This window comes from Falco rusticolus, chromosome W, assembly GCF_015220075.1.
Source record: "Falco rusticolus isolate bFalRus1 chromosome W, bFalRus1.pri, whole genome shotgun sequence".
Lineage (NCBI taxonomy): Eukaryota > Metazoa > Chordata > Aves > Falconiformes > Falconidae > Falco > Falco rusticolus.
The window spans coordinates 11,245,149-11,258,877 of NC_051209.1; the positions used below are offsets into that span (position 1 = coordinate 11,245,149).

Below are 13,729 nucleotides of genomic sequence, written 5' to 3' on the forward strand. Positions count from 1 at the left end.
GTCCATTGTCCCCATTTCACACTATTTCTCCATATCATAGGAACGCTGACAGTTCTCGTTATCACACAAAGTACGCATTTCAATGAACAATTGCCAAAAAACAGATTCTAATTTTTTTCTGGCCTTAAGCAGAGTGTTAAGTTTTCAGCTATTTGCCTAGAATTTCCAGAATATTTTTTTTTTTAACATACGTTTCATAACTCCAATTTTGAACGTGTAACAAGACAACACATAGAACAAACAAGACACAGAGCGCTATTTCAGTTGTTATATTCTAGGAATTCTTCAAATCTTAAGACAACCTAAAGGAAGTTTTTAGCTTCCTAAATCTTAAGACAATTATATAGGGCTATTACCCTTTTCAGAAGGTGTCACTTCTCAACCCTGCGAGACGGCATCCCGTCTTTCGTCTTATGGGGTAAAATCAAATCTTAAGACAATCAAATATTCAAAACAAAGAATAAATATAAATACCTTTTATGTTGTGCAGAAGTCCTTGTTCACCTGTGTGAGAAGCCAAGGGGTAGGGGAGTCTTGCCGACAGAAGATGCAGTTGGGGGCCCTGAGGGTCCCCAAGGCCCCTGGATTCTAGCACTGGTGGAGAGTTCTCCTGGCTGGCTTGCCAAATTGATGCCAAAACAGCACAGAGTAACTGCTCAGAGATTAATTTTGTTTTTAAGCAGCAACCCCCACCATATACTCAATAATTCTTTATACTATATGCACTTTAAAACATATAGAGGTTTACACTCACCCCTCGGATGCTCAAGACAGTACTCACACACCGACATTCACACCTTATACAGAAATGTTCTTATATTTACAACATAAAGTACAACAATTAATATTAGTCCTATAATTATCAATCCTATGTATATGGATTGACTCCAAATCACTGAATGTTTTTAGTCTCCAGACTGATATTACCTTAATATTGAAACAAATAGTAAAACAGAATCAGAGTTCCAATATTACCTTAATATCGAAACAAATACCAGAACAGAATCAAATATCAATCCTATGTATATGGATTGACTCCAAATTACCCGACGTTTTAGTCTTCAGACTAAAACATAAATTACCAGATCAAAATCAGCTGTATGCCTGCGGTGCTAGCTACCCAGCATATGCCATCCTGCATAAGCACACAGAAATCTTATGACTTACGGATAGCTTTACAGATGGACCGGTCCCCAGAACCAGAAATATCCAGAACAAAACAGTACTGTTCTAAATATAAATAAATATAATATTTTAAATTAATATAATATTTGAATAAAGATAGTACCTTTGCTCCGCAAGATGGAGTCCTTGTCTGCTCCTGCGGTGATCCAGATGAGACGAGGAGCCCCTCCAGGAAAATCCCCGGGGGTACCCTAGGGACTCCCCACTCTCAATGGGTCCTGCAGCGGAGCAGAGGAGCTCCCATCTGCGTCGCCAAATTGATTTAAAGAATCAGTCACCAATATTGGAGTGAGCGGAGGTTATCTTTATTCAGCAGCGCTGGGTGCATGGGGGATCACTCCACCAAAGTCATGCACACCAAGGGAACCTTTCAGCCCCCTCTTTATACAAGTCACTCATGTCTATTCATTAACTTTCCGGGAACTTATTAACATATCTCGCACCTGGACAACTAGCACACTCCCATTCAAGGATTTAGTATATCTTCAAGTTAACAACATTAACATATCTTGTGCCTGGACAATTAGCACACTCCCTATGTCACCCATTCAAATATTTAGTACATCCTCAAGTCAACAATAAGGGTCTCCTCAGGTAAACATGAGCACATGTTCTTTAAATGAATCATATATGGCCCATTATTCACTAACGAATTTATTTTTATGAGGACTCTGATTTATTTTTTTTTTTTTGTGGGATTCCAGTGGAGCTGGTGAATGTTTCTGGAAGCCTGTGTGCAGGCTTGTTAGCTAACCCGTAGCTGGTAGTTATTTTTCATTTGAAAGAGGTGGAATATGTGCATTAATCATTACAACGAAAAAAACTGTATTTAAATGTAAAGTCTTGTTTCTTAGCTATGGTGAAGAACCCTTGCTTTTAAGGGTTGTAAAGGATGCTCTGCAAACCTTTGTTTTAACACTTGTAATTTTTATTCAGTCTTTGATAATTTGTATATCCAGCCTGTTGAGCACTCAGTAGGAGCAGCCTGTTTTTAACCTTTGCTTGTTTATGCAAAACCAGTTGAAACACAGCATTAGTTTAATCCTTTCTTTTGTTTTGCACCGAAATTATCTTACCATGTTGGTTGTGAAGGGTCCTATTCTTTAGGATTGCTACATTGCTACCGGGCCTGATTTATGAATCATCTGATAAAGAGCCAGCTCCACTCCCAGAAACGTGCCTTAGGTAGAACTGTATGCCAGTAGAGTCAGCTTTAGGGCAGCGTTTTCAAAGGAACACTATATAAATTGCATGGTATCTGTGTGTGGGTGGCTTAGTGTTATGAAAAATCTGCTCTAGAGCATCGTGCACACACATCCACACAGAGCTGAGTCAACCATCTTGAGTTAAATTGAGTGCTGGCCACACTTCTGTTGTTCTAAGTGCATGGATGTGTGTGACACTTACAGGAAAATAAAAAAGAATGTATGGTGTCTTGGGGAGGTGATGAGTCCAAAAGACAGCAGTTGGAAAGCCCAGAAAGCATCAGTACTTCTGTATTTGTCTGGGTGCAGAATAATCTTTTCTGATAGAGGTCTAATTATTTGGGTTGATAAGTTTTTAAGTTACTTAGACATTTTGCTCTTGGGCATATCTGTAAGTGTTATTCGTACTAGAATGCCACTGGTGTGTTTGCTGAATTAACTGTGTTGGCTTTTAATGGAAAGGAAGGCAATTTGAGTAGAAAAAAAGTGCAACCAACACGCAGATACAGCTACAAAGGGTTTTGGTGAAGCTTCAGAAGTGGACAATCATTGAGACTTCACATGCTCAGAGGTATGTGGCGCTCCATCAGAAGAGGGCATAACTTTGGTCTTTGCCAAAAGTTTCTCCTGTATTATGAAGTGGACTTGTGCATTATTATCAACTCTTCAGTATCTAGTTCATGTGCTGCTTCTGTCCTTTCCCAACCCACCATCCTTAGACACATAGTCTATCAAGTGTTTGAATCAGTGTTCTTGATGAGCTTTGCCTGAGGGTTTACATTTTTTAAAAAAATCAGTAGTTTTACCTAATTTTATTAGCCTCTCACACCTCTTGATTTATTCCATCTGTGCTCAGTTATGTTAGTAAATGTGAGATAATTTAATCCACTGGTGATGGAAATAATTGTTTATGTAAGTATGAGCCACTATAGTCTTTAGTTCTGTATAAATACGAAAACATTCAGATTTAGATGAAAATACTGACTTCTGTGATGCTGGAGCAGTAAGGTAGTAGATGCTCTGGAAGGATCTTGGGAGTTAGCTGTGTATTCTGAACAGCTAACTGCTGTGCAGCAGTGCAGTTTGACTTAATCTTTTCATTTTCATAGTCACAAAAGCTTAAGGAATGTACTTGATATTATTTTCTGAAGAGGGTCCCTCGTGGAGAGTCGGCCAAGTCACGACAATCACACCAATATGGCTACATGCCATGCTCACTTTATTAAACAAACAGGTCATATTTATAACTTAAACCGACCGCTCACACGACTTTACACACAGGTGATTGGATAAAAGTCTCTGGCCACGTGGGCGTCCGTGTCGCTGATTGGTGAGCATGCTGCAGGCGCCTGATCAGAGTGTGCCGATGAGAGTGTGCTGATTTCGCAATTCTCAGGACTTGCTCTGCACCTGGCTTCTTGTTTGTGCATAGCTTGTCTTCCTTCTCCCACTGCTTGTTCCCAGGACAATTTGAAGTTGCTCTGCAGTTTCAACTAACAGGCCTGGGTTGTCCAACCCGGACAATGGTAACATATGTCCTCAGTTCTTTTAAAAATCCCTCTACAATTTTCTGCAAAAATGTAGGTGCCACTTCTCTCTCTTATTTTTTTTTTTTTTTTTTTAGTTACAGCTTGTGAATGAATGGCTAGTGATGTGTGGAAGTAGGTGGTTCAAAATTTTCTTTCAGCGCTAGCTAAAATGGCATTGTAAGTTCTGCTAGATAATTTTTTTCATTTAAACAGTTGCTAGAACTGGCATAAGAATGTGTTACAGTTGAAAGCAAGGAAAAAAGTGGTCTCTCGGACTCTGAATAAGAGGAAATGTGTCAGTAATAAACTAAAGTAACTTTTAACAGCAAGCTGCTGTGAAAAAGTTAGCACTTCTGAAGTAAGAATCTGTCATATCCACAGCTGCTGAAAAGAGCAACTGGTTTGCTTCATATAAGCTAGGCATTCTTTATCATTAATCAGTTCAATAACACCTAAAAGGACAACATACAATTAAGGTTAGGGTGTCATGGTGTTTATTAAGTAATTCAGGCCTTTTCATGTGTTTGGGTGAAACTCATTTCCTTCTGACGTTGCAAAATATATGGGTATAAAGAAGAACATCTACGGAGAACAAACCAAACAAAAATATTATGAAGGATGAGGTATGAGGGGCCAGTTATTGACTGATAAAGAGCATGCATGCCACTTTTGATATAACTCTGTGCAGTAGTATATTAGTAGCATATGTTCTATGATAGTTGTTCTCTAGGAAACTGTTAACGCCTCTGCATTTAATTTTTTTTAGTAACTTTTTTATCTTCAAAAGTTTCTTCTCAGAGCAAACAGTGCTGTCAAAAGAAACACTCTGTACCCTCTCCTGTGGCTAGTCAGAGCCTGTGAGTTCAGGGTGTGATAAGACCAAACAGCAGGTAGTTTTTAATCAGATTTGGTTTTTTTTCTAAAGAGATGGTTTGCGCTTGCCCTCCTTTTCCTCCTTCCTGCCAGCACTGGCAGAAAATTTTACTTTTTTTCTGGTTTTTTTTTCTGCTGGCTTAGTGAAGTAAATCTACCCAAGAAAGGATGAGCCAGTTTTGGTGCAAAGGAGGGAATATGATTGTGCACTCACCATTAGGTGGTAAAAAAGTAGGGGGTAAACCCCATTCCTGTTAGTGGCAGCAAACTCTTAGACTGGCTGGGCTGCCTATGCTAATCTGACCTTCAAAAGCCTTCTGGATTTCTTCACTAAAGCGTGGGTTTCATAGTGTGCAAATTCTGTGCCTTTACAAATGAGTCCACAATTTGAAAATATTTTCCAGGTAATGGTACAGTTAGATATTTAATAGCTTCTGCATACTGGTGTATTCTGTGTGTGACTGGAAAATAAAATAATTTCTGTTGAAAAAATCTAGCACAGAAGTTTTTACAGAACTTCCTTTTAAAATCATCAGTGCAGTATCTGTGCTTCAGAAAAAGGAGAATGATGTTTCTGAGCAATGTCTAATTAAGTATCCATCTGTGTCTTGTAAGCATCACAACTTATTTTTCAGTACCATGTTATCATTTAAGTAAAAAACTAGTCTTTCTATAGCATCACCTTGAGAGTGCCTTTTCTAGTATTGTTACTAGAAAAATGAGTGGCAAGAGAGGAATGGGAGTTTTTCAGCACAGTCTCTTCTTCCCTCTGATGTATACTATACATTTCTCAAGTAAAACTGAATAAGTAAATTTTTTCTTTCTTTGAGACAAGGCTTTCCTGATGTCGATATTTCCCCCTGAACTGTTTGTGTTCTTCCCTGCAGTGAAGTCTGAGTAACAATAAACTTTTTTTTCCACTGAGATAAATATGAAGTTTTTTTAATATACATACTAATACTGGAATTGTTGACATTTAAATAGCCAGTTCAAGGGACCTGGAGAGTACAAACCTTTCAGAGCAATTATTTTTTCCACACACGCAGAAACACATTTCAACGTTGACCAGATCACTTCTGTGAAGTTACTAGTCCCTGTGCTGCCTTCTCACTGCAAATACAATTCACTGATCACTGTGTGGGAGATCAAACCAGCATGGTTTGAGTAGTAAAAGTAAGATCCTACTTAATAATAAAAAAAATAATCTTAAGTCATTGTAATTAGACTGTTAGCAAGGTGGCAACATGTAGATGAAACATTTTTTTCTGGATGATAGACTAGGGCAGGGGTCCTCAAACTTTTTAACCAGGGGGCCGGCGCGCGGATGCAGTGGCAGGCAGTCATCTGCAGCTGCTTGGTTTCTCCCCCCAACCCCCGGCGGGGGGGGTCTGTAAATACCGGGGGCCAGATTGAGGACCCTGGGGGGCCGTATCCGGCCCGCGAGCTGTAGTTTGAGGACCCCTGGACTAGAGGGATGGAAAGGTAAAGTACAGGTGTTCTTAATCCCTTTGGAAGCTGTGAAGTAGATGATGTTCCCAAGTAGAATGTTTGTGGGAAAAAAAATAATAATCCCTAGTTCACTTTGGCAGCCCTTTAGCTTTGTTTTGAGCTGTGTTCTTTGTGTTCCCCAGGCTAAAATGATGAATAGTGCAGAAGCTGTTCTGCAGTTATTAGTGTGAATACTTAAATACATTTCTTCCGGCCCAGCTAATGTTCTTTTGGTATGTGAGCGGCCAAATATTTTCTTGCATGTACATTTCAAAACTCTTAGAAAATTTATTTTTCTTTTCAAAGTGCGTGACCCAAGTGAAGCTGGGAGCTGCATTAGCAGGTACAATACATATCCCACTGTGTAAAACTCTTGGCCAGTCATTCAGTAGTCAAAGCTGTGTTTTACTTACCTGTGTAATAGGAGAGTTATTTGATACTGTAAATTTGCAGATGAAATATGTAGAAATACTGATTTTATTACAGTATTGAGATGCATTTATGTCTCAGAACTTGTGTATTCATCTAGGTTTGATGCTGTGCTATGGCCTTGGAAAAAAATTGGTTCTTACATGTTATTTATTGCCTACATTAAATTGCCATCTCCAGAAATTCTTCTTTTAAGTTACTTTCAAGAGGGTTTTACCCAGTATTGGCAAACATTTTTCTTTATATGTTCCTGTATTTTTCAATATGTATCTTATTCTTTCTTTCTTTTTTTTTTTTTTTTGGAAGTAAAATACTAGGCTTATTGCTTTGGGGTTTGGGGTTTTGATTTGGTGTGGGGTTTTTTTTCATGTTTAGCAGACCTAGAGTTGTCATCTCAGTCTTTCTTGTGTTGTCTGGTACTAACTAAGCTTTTTTCCTTAACTGGTGTTTCTCTCCCATAAATATTTGTACCTTGTACCATACAGCATTTCATTCATTAGCCTGAAAGAAGCATGAACTCTATTTTAGTATTCTTTAAAAATGAAGTTTCAAAGTGGGTTAGGGCAGACAGAACAACACTGAGCCTTTCACAGCACTTTTTAGAAGGAGGGAGGTAACCTTCTGTGCTGTAGCTGGAGCTGGGGGAAGCAGCATATGATTACATATATATAATTACAGGCAGATTGGGGGTGGTTCAGGAGACTGAGGAAGGTTTATCAGAGTACAGAAAAATCTTTGAACCATCTTTGCTTTCTCGTGCTGCTCAAGTACTAATTGCCCTTGTCTGCAGAAATGCATTTTTTTAAACAGTAGATTAAATCTCACTACTGCTTCTTGTTTACGCTTTTTTTGAAGTGCCATAAATTTGTTTACAATACTTCTCAACCCATAAACTATTTGTTCCATATCATTCACCTATAAGCGACTGTGGTAATGAAAGATCTTTATTCTATGTGGAATTTGAGGTGAAAATTGAGATGGAAGGCAAAGTGTGAATAATGAAGATAAAATGATAAATATTGATCTCAAACAAAATTTCCCTGAAGTTCATTCTGGTAGTTCTGGGTTGATAACGTACAAGTTATCAATCAGATAAATAGCTTGGGTTTTGTATTTGCACTGAAGCAATGCAATTTATTAAATTATAACTTGAAGTAAAATGTAGGATACTGGTGTGGGTGGATACTGTTTCTTGCTTGCAGCCCATACTATTTGGTGCTGTTTTCCTGGCAGATTTGAGAGAAACTAGGTCAGCCTGTAGGTTCTCATGTAACCAGGACTTGTATGGGAGACACTCGGGGAGCACTTGAATGGTGAATTAGATGCTCCTAAAAAGACTTTACATGACTCACCAGCATAGTGGTTCTCTGCTGAGAACAAATCTGTGTTACATGTAGCTAATGCATCTAAAGACATTGCCCATAGATGTCGTAAACCCCCTCTCTACAACAATTTAGTATTGCTTCATGGCATTTCTTGTAAATACGTCTTTGGTACATAAAAGCTACTGGCAGAGGTGTTCCACTGGCAAAGGAAGGTATGTGTAGTCTTGCTCTATAATGTTCAGCAGCTGCTCGGTGTCTGCTCAAAGTGACTGTATTTCTCCTGTGTCATGTTGGTACTGTGAGTCTGCAAATACCATAAATCCATTGTAATTTTATAAGGTTGAGGTCCTGTTCAACTGAAAGTAGATTTCTCATAGATATGGAAACTGAACTATATTCTGGTCTGTTCAGGTGGATGACTACGAAGTCTGGGAATTTTCAGGCTGGCATTGTTCATGCAGACTACAATTCTCCATTAAAATAGGTTTTAAAGTTCTAGGTAAAGAAGTGTAGCGTATGTTGCTTAAATGTATTGATTTACATTTTATAAAGTAAGAGTTTAGAAAGATTTTTCTTATTTTCTGATCTGGTTTGATTATTCTAGTGAGGTGAACCATGTTTAACGTGATTCCAGTACTGTCTTTCATGGGTGTGTAAAAGGAAGAGTAGTTTGGTGTAACTGGATGAGTTCACCAGGAAAAAGTAAATGAAGAAAACCAGTATGATACTGAACCATACTGTCTGTAATTGAAAGCAGTGAGTTGTTTAGGTAATACTGTGAAGAACAGGATTGAGTTATCTGGGTAAATTATTCTTGCTGTTTTGTTCTCGTGCAGGCTGCTGTATTGTTGAAGTCCATATCTGTTTCACCCGGTCTTCCAGACCACGTGCTCCATGCTTTGAGACCAGGAGGACTTTAGTGTTCTGAAATGAAGATGGAGGCAGTGGGAAAAGCAGAAGAACTTGTTGATTCAGAAGTTCCACCAAAGACTTCTGAAAAGCAAGAGACTGCTCCTGATGAAGATGGACTTATAGAACTGGAGACGCAAACTCAGAAAGATAACGTGCCCACTGCAGCAGACTCTGCAGTGCTCTCTTCGATGCCTTGCTTACTGATGGAACTGAGGCGAGACTCCTCTGAGTCTCAGCTAGCATCTACGGAGAGTGATAAGCCACCGGGTGGTCGAGTTTACGAGAGTGACTCTTCTAATCATTGTATGCTTTCCCCTTCTTCCAGTGGGCATTTGGCTGACTCAGATACATTGTCTTCCACAGAAGACAATGAGCCCTGTCACGCTGAAGCTGCTGTAGAGGGAGACTCTTCTGCGGTGTCTGGGGCTGCAGCTGGGAGGAAATCCAGGCGATCCAGGTCCGAAAGTGAAACTTCAACAATGGCTGCCAAGAAAAACCGACAGTCTAGTGATAAGCAGAATGGTCGAGTTACCAAGGCAAAAGGTCATCGAAGCCAAAAGCACAAAGAAAGAATCCGGCTCTTAAGACAGAAACGGGAAGCAGCTGCTCGCAAGAAGTACAACCTGCTGCAGGACAGCAGTACCAGTGATAGTGACCTGACGTGTGACTCAAGCACGAGTTCCTCAGATGATGATGAAGAGGTTTCAGGGAGCAGCAAGACAATCACTGCAGAGATACCAGGTAGAGGATGTTTTTTAAACTGAACTGTAACGCATCTGACATCGTTTCTCAGCTGTCATGCTAAATTAGATGAGTGACGCTTGAGAAAAACCAGGAGAACTGCAGCTCTGTGTAAATTTGAAGACTGCAGTATATTAACAAGACATGGGCAAATTTAAAAATCAGTTCTGTGGTTTCAGTGCACTTTTGCACACCAACAAAACATAGAAATGGTAAATTGGAGGAAGGACCATCTTTGAATTCTGGAATTTTCAGATCTTTTCCTTTGTAAGCCTATATTAACTCCTATCAGTGCTGTCAAATCCCATTAGATGGTGATGATTCTTAAGATAAGTGGCCATCTTTGCTTTAATATATTAAGACCACAGCTTGGCAGCTGTGTTGGAAATAACGTGGCATACCTCTTGCCTGTGTTACAGTAAGGCCCTGTTCATTATTGCACTTCTGCTGTGCTTTCAGCTCTCTGTTTCAGTGCATGACAAACCTACTTAGCCTTATTGTAAATCCTTGCAGATTGCAGCTGGTTACCTATTTTAGGACATAAATATGAATTTGTTTACACAGGTGCCCTGGCTATATCCACGCCTAAATTTTCAGCATTTCAGACAAAGCTGTTACCATTTTCTTATGTCGTAAGGATCTATAATTTCTATATTTTTAATTTTCTGACACATCCATGTTAAGATTGGAGGCAGCAAATTATAGGGGTCTTGTCATGATTCTATTAGCAAAAGAAAGACGAATTCTTCAAGTTCTTTGTCTGCTGAGTCTTTGTTACTTTATCAGCCCAAGTGCCGCGGACAGGATTTTGTGTGAATTATTTTTGCAGCATATTATACCATAGAACCATCATCATATGGCAATCAAAAATAAACTCGCATCAAAATAAAGGTTTTGGCTTGCCAATTTTTACTGGGTTACATGCCTTTTTGCCTCCTGTGCTAGAAGTCTTTTTGAGGATTTTTTTTGATAAATCTCAGTTTACACAGGGCAAGAACATTTAAAGGAAAACTGCAATAATTAGTCTGAAGTTGCTGAACTAATGTTTGCTTGATGAATTATTTAAAATATTTGCAGCAGATTTTACAAATAACTGTTTTAACTGACTTGATTATGGTGAATGATTCTGTCACCATGAGAACTGGCTTTTTTCCCCCCACATATTGCCAGGAAGCAGGTTGCACAAAGGAAGTTTATGTTTATTATTGGAAGGTCTGGGAAAGGTATAGTTCTCCTATAATTATTGTGTATTAAACTTTTAATAGAGATCTAAAATTATTTTTACCCATTTTGTAGTTAGTCAAACTTCTAGCTTTCATAAATTTGTGCCTTTTTATTTACTATATTTACACTTTGCTGGGCAATTAAAGCCTGGTTTAGAGCCTGTCAAAGAAGGCTGTTTCATTGAGTTTTGGGACAGGTTCCTCCCCACCCCCCAAAAAAACCCAAAACACACATAATCAATCCCCCAGGTTATATTCTTTTTTTAAGTCATAAAAGTACCTTGTGACCCAGAAAGGCACCACAGGGTATTTTCAGATCTGCTTAGATTTCTGACTTCCATTGCAGAGACCTGAAACCGCTCTAGGGTACTTTTTCTGTGTCACTAGACTCTTCTGCATTTGAGCTCTCTGTCTTAACTGTGAGATGCCTGCAGTGAAAACATCCCATTGCAGTGCACAAAATAACTTGATTATTTAGTGATGATCACACCAAGGCCAAATTTTACCTGCAATGCAAGATATGGGAGTGCAAAAACCGTTCTGAGGAACAATGACTTTTATTCTTATTTCATAGCTCGTGTATCATCTGCTTGATACTAAATTACATTTAAGACATTAAAAATTCTTATCTGTCCTTTTGGAATTAGATGCAATGCGTACCTGCCACATTGCGGTTTTCCTTTAAATAGAAACAACTTGGTTTGTGGGAAATGGTCTTCAAGTACAAGAGAAAAATATTCTCTAGAGAGGTAAGGACGAGGTTGGCCAAAAATGTATCCTGTGCTACTTGTGGGTTAATGAAGAAGCATTGTGGTCTTAACAGATGCAGCGGATCTGTGAGTCTGAGCAGGACTCCCAGCTCTCCATCACAGCAGTAGGTTCACATGCCATCTGCAATCCCTCTTCTTGGAACTGGCAAAGTACTTAGTTTATTTTTTTGGACTAGAAAGCCATTTTAGTGCACTTAGCATTACACTGTGAATATCCTAAAAACTTAGGGAACATGTGGGTAGCAAGTAATACAGGGTATCAAAAAGCATTACTGGAAACTCAGGCTGTGAGTGTCCTCTGTGCACGGTTAAAAGCTAAGAGGCTTAACTTGAATGTGAACATCAAGAAACTACAGTGCATCTGTCAGGAAGACAAAAGCATGAAAAAAACCTCTTGCCTTTACTTTTGAAAAGAGTCTGTACACATTGATGCAGAAGAATTTTACAGGTAGCCTGTAGTTCCCCCTGGTCTTACTGTATTTGGGCGCTTCAACTGTGTTGTTGGTAAACTGTCTCAACGCCGCCTATTATTGGGACTGATTTTCAAATGTCTGTTGCCTGAAAAGTAGCTTTGCCAACAGAGATACTCTAAAATTTTTAGTGACAAGTTAATGTGGCTTTCATGTATGAAGGTTATACCTAGTCTGGCCCTTAACCTTCTGTCGACGTGTGCAGCGTTACAGGAGGCAGTTCACTTGCACATGGTCTGCAAATTGAGGTGCCACGTTTGAGAACACAGTAGTTTTTCATGTTGTGTAACTAAACCTTTTCCATTTTAATAGTGCAGTTACTTTTTTTAAAGCATCCACATCACTGGCTCTGAAATGTTTGGCTAAATTAGTAAGGTAAGGAAAATCTTCAGTGAAATACATAATGCCATGAAGTTGGGAACTGAGCAGTTGTGCAGTAGTCAGGTCTCTCTGCTGAACACAAATGTAATGTGGATTAAAATACTGGCAGGCTTGTTTTTCTTCTCAAGGAATATTGAAGAGCAAAGAATTGAGGTCTTACAGGTGATACTTCAATACAAATATTGTGAGCTTAGTAGGAGCTAAGCACAATATGTGTTAAGTTATTCTGAATGTATTATATGGTGTTAATTTACACCTGAAAATACAGGTTCAGTCTAAACTTCATGGGTGCTACTGAGAATCTTTTCAATGACCTAAGCAGCCATAATCTTGGGCTCCTTAATTCAGGGAATGCCATGATTTTTTAAATTATTGCAGATGAAGACCAATTTCTTATCTTTTAATGATTGAGCCTCTCTGTTGGCATTTAGGATTTTACCATTCTTAAACACCAGGTAGCATTCATGGCATAAGAGGATGGTCTTTGAGTCCTGAAATAGGTTCTACTAGACCTGCTGCTGTTGAAAGTTTTTCCTTTATAAACAATCTGAAATTTGACCATGCAAATTACTCTGAATGAAACTGGCATGAGAGCAAGGCTGGAAATCAATATTTATTTCTGTCTAAACACTTCCTTGTAAGGAAGAGTTTTTACAAATTCAAATATAATATGAAAATACTGGCATTTCACTGCCATTGTGCTTTCTGCAACTCAGAAAAATCTGAATTGAAATAGGGGGTTTTAGACTTTCCAAAAATCTGTTTAAAAATTTGAGTACTGATGTTGAAAAGGTGTTGTAGCACACTTTGTTAAAAGAAAAAAATAAATGTTAATATGCAGAAATCCAAAGAGTGTGTGTGAGGGACTCTCAGCCAGGTTACTTCCTCCGAAGAATTATGCATAGATCTTGGATGAAGCATCTTGCAAGGAATTAATTTACTTGAAATAATTCAGGATGACAATAATACAGGGGTCCTCAAACTTTTTAAACAGGGGGCTGGCGCGGATGAAGTGGCAGGAATTCATCTGTGGCTGCTTGGTTTCCGCCCCCAACCCCTGGCAGGGGGGGCGGGGGAGTCTGTAAATACTGGGGCTGGATTGAGGACCCTGGGGGGCCGTATCCGGCCCGCGGGCCATAGCTTGAGGACCCCTGCAATAATATAACGGGGTGGGGGGAAATACTAGGAGCAATTTGCA

At 39.1% G+C, this 13,729-nt stretch overlaps 1 protein-coding gene across 3 annotated transcripts in view; it reads left to right on the forward strand.

Annotated features, from left to right (window-relative positions):
- The window catches only part of LOC119140624 (uncharacterized protein C18orf25), a 56,242-nt gene that overhangs the window by 16,241 nt on the left and 26,272 nt on the right, over positions 1-13,729 (forward strand). For all 3 annotated transcript variants that reach the window (XM_037372112.1, XM_037372114.1, XM_037372111.1), the window contains one exon: positions 8,871-9,687. In XM_037372112.1, the coding sequence (XP_037228009.1) occupies positions 8,964-9,687 (724 nt within the window). In that variant the 5' untranslated portion in view covers positions 8,871-8,963. The remainder of the gene's footprint in view (positions 1-8,870; positions 9,688-13,729) is intronic.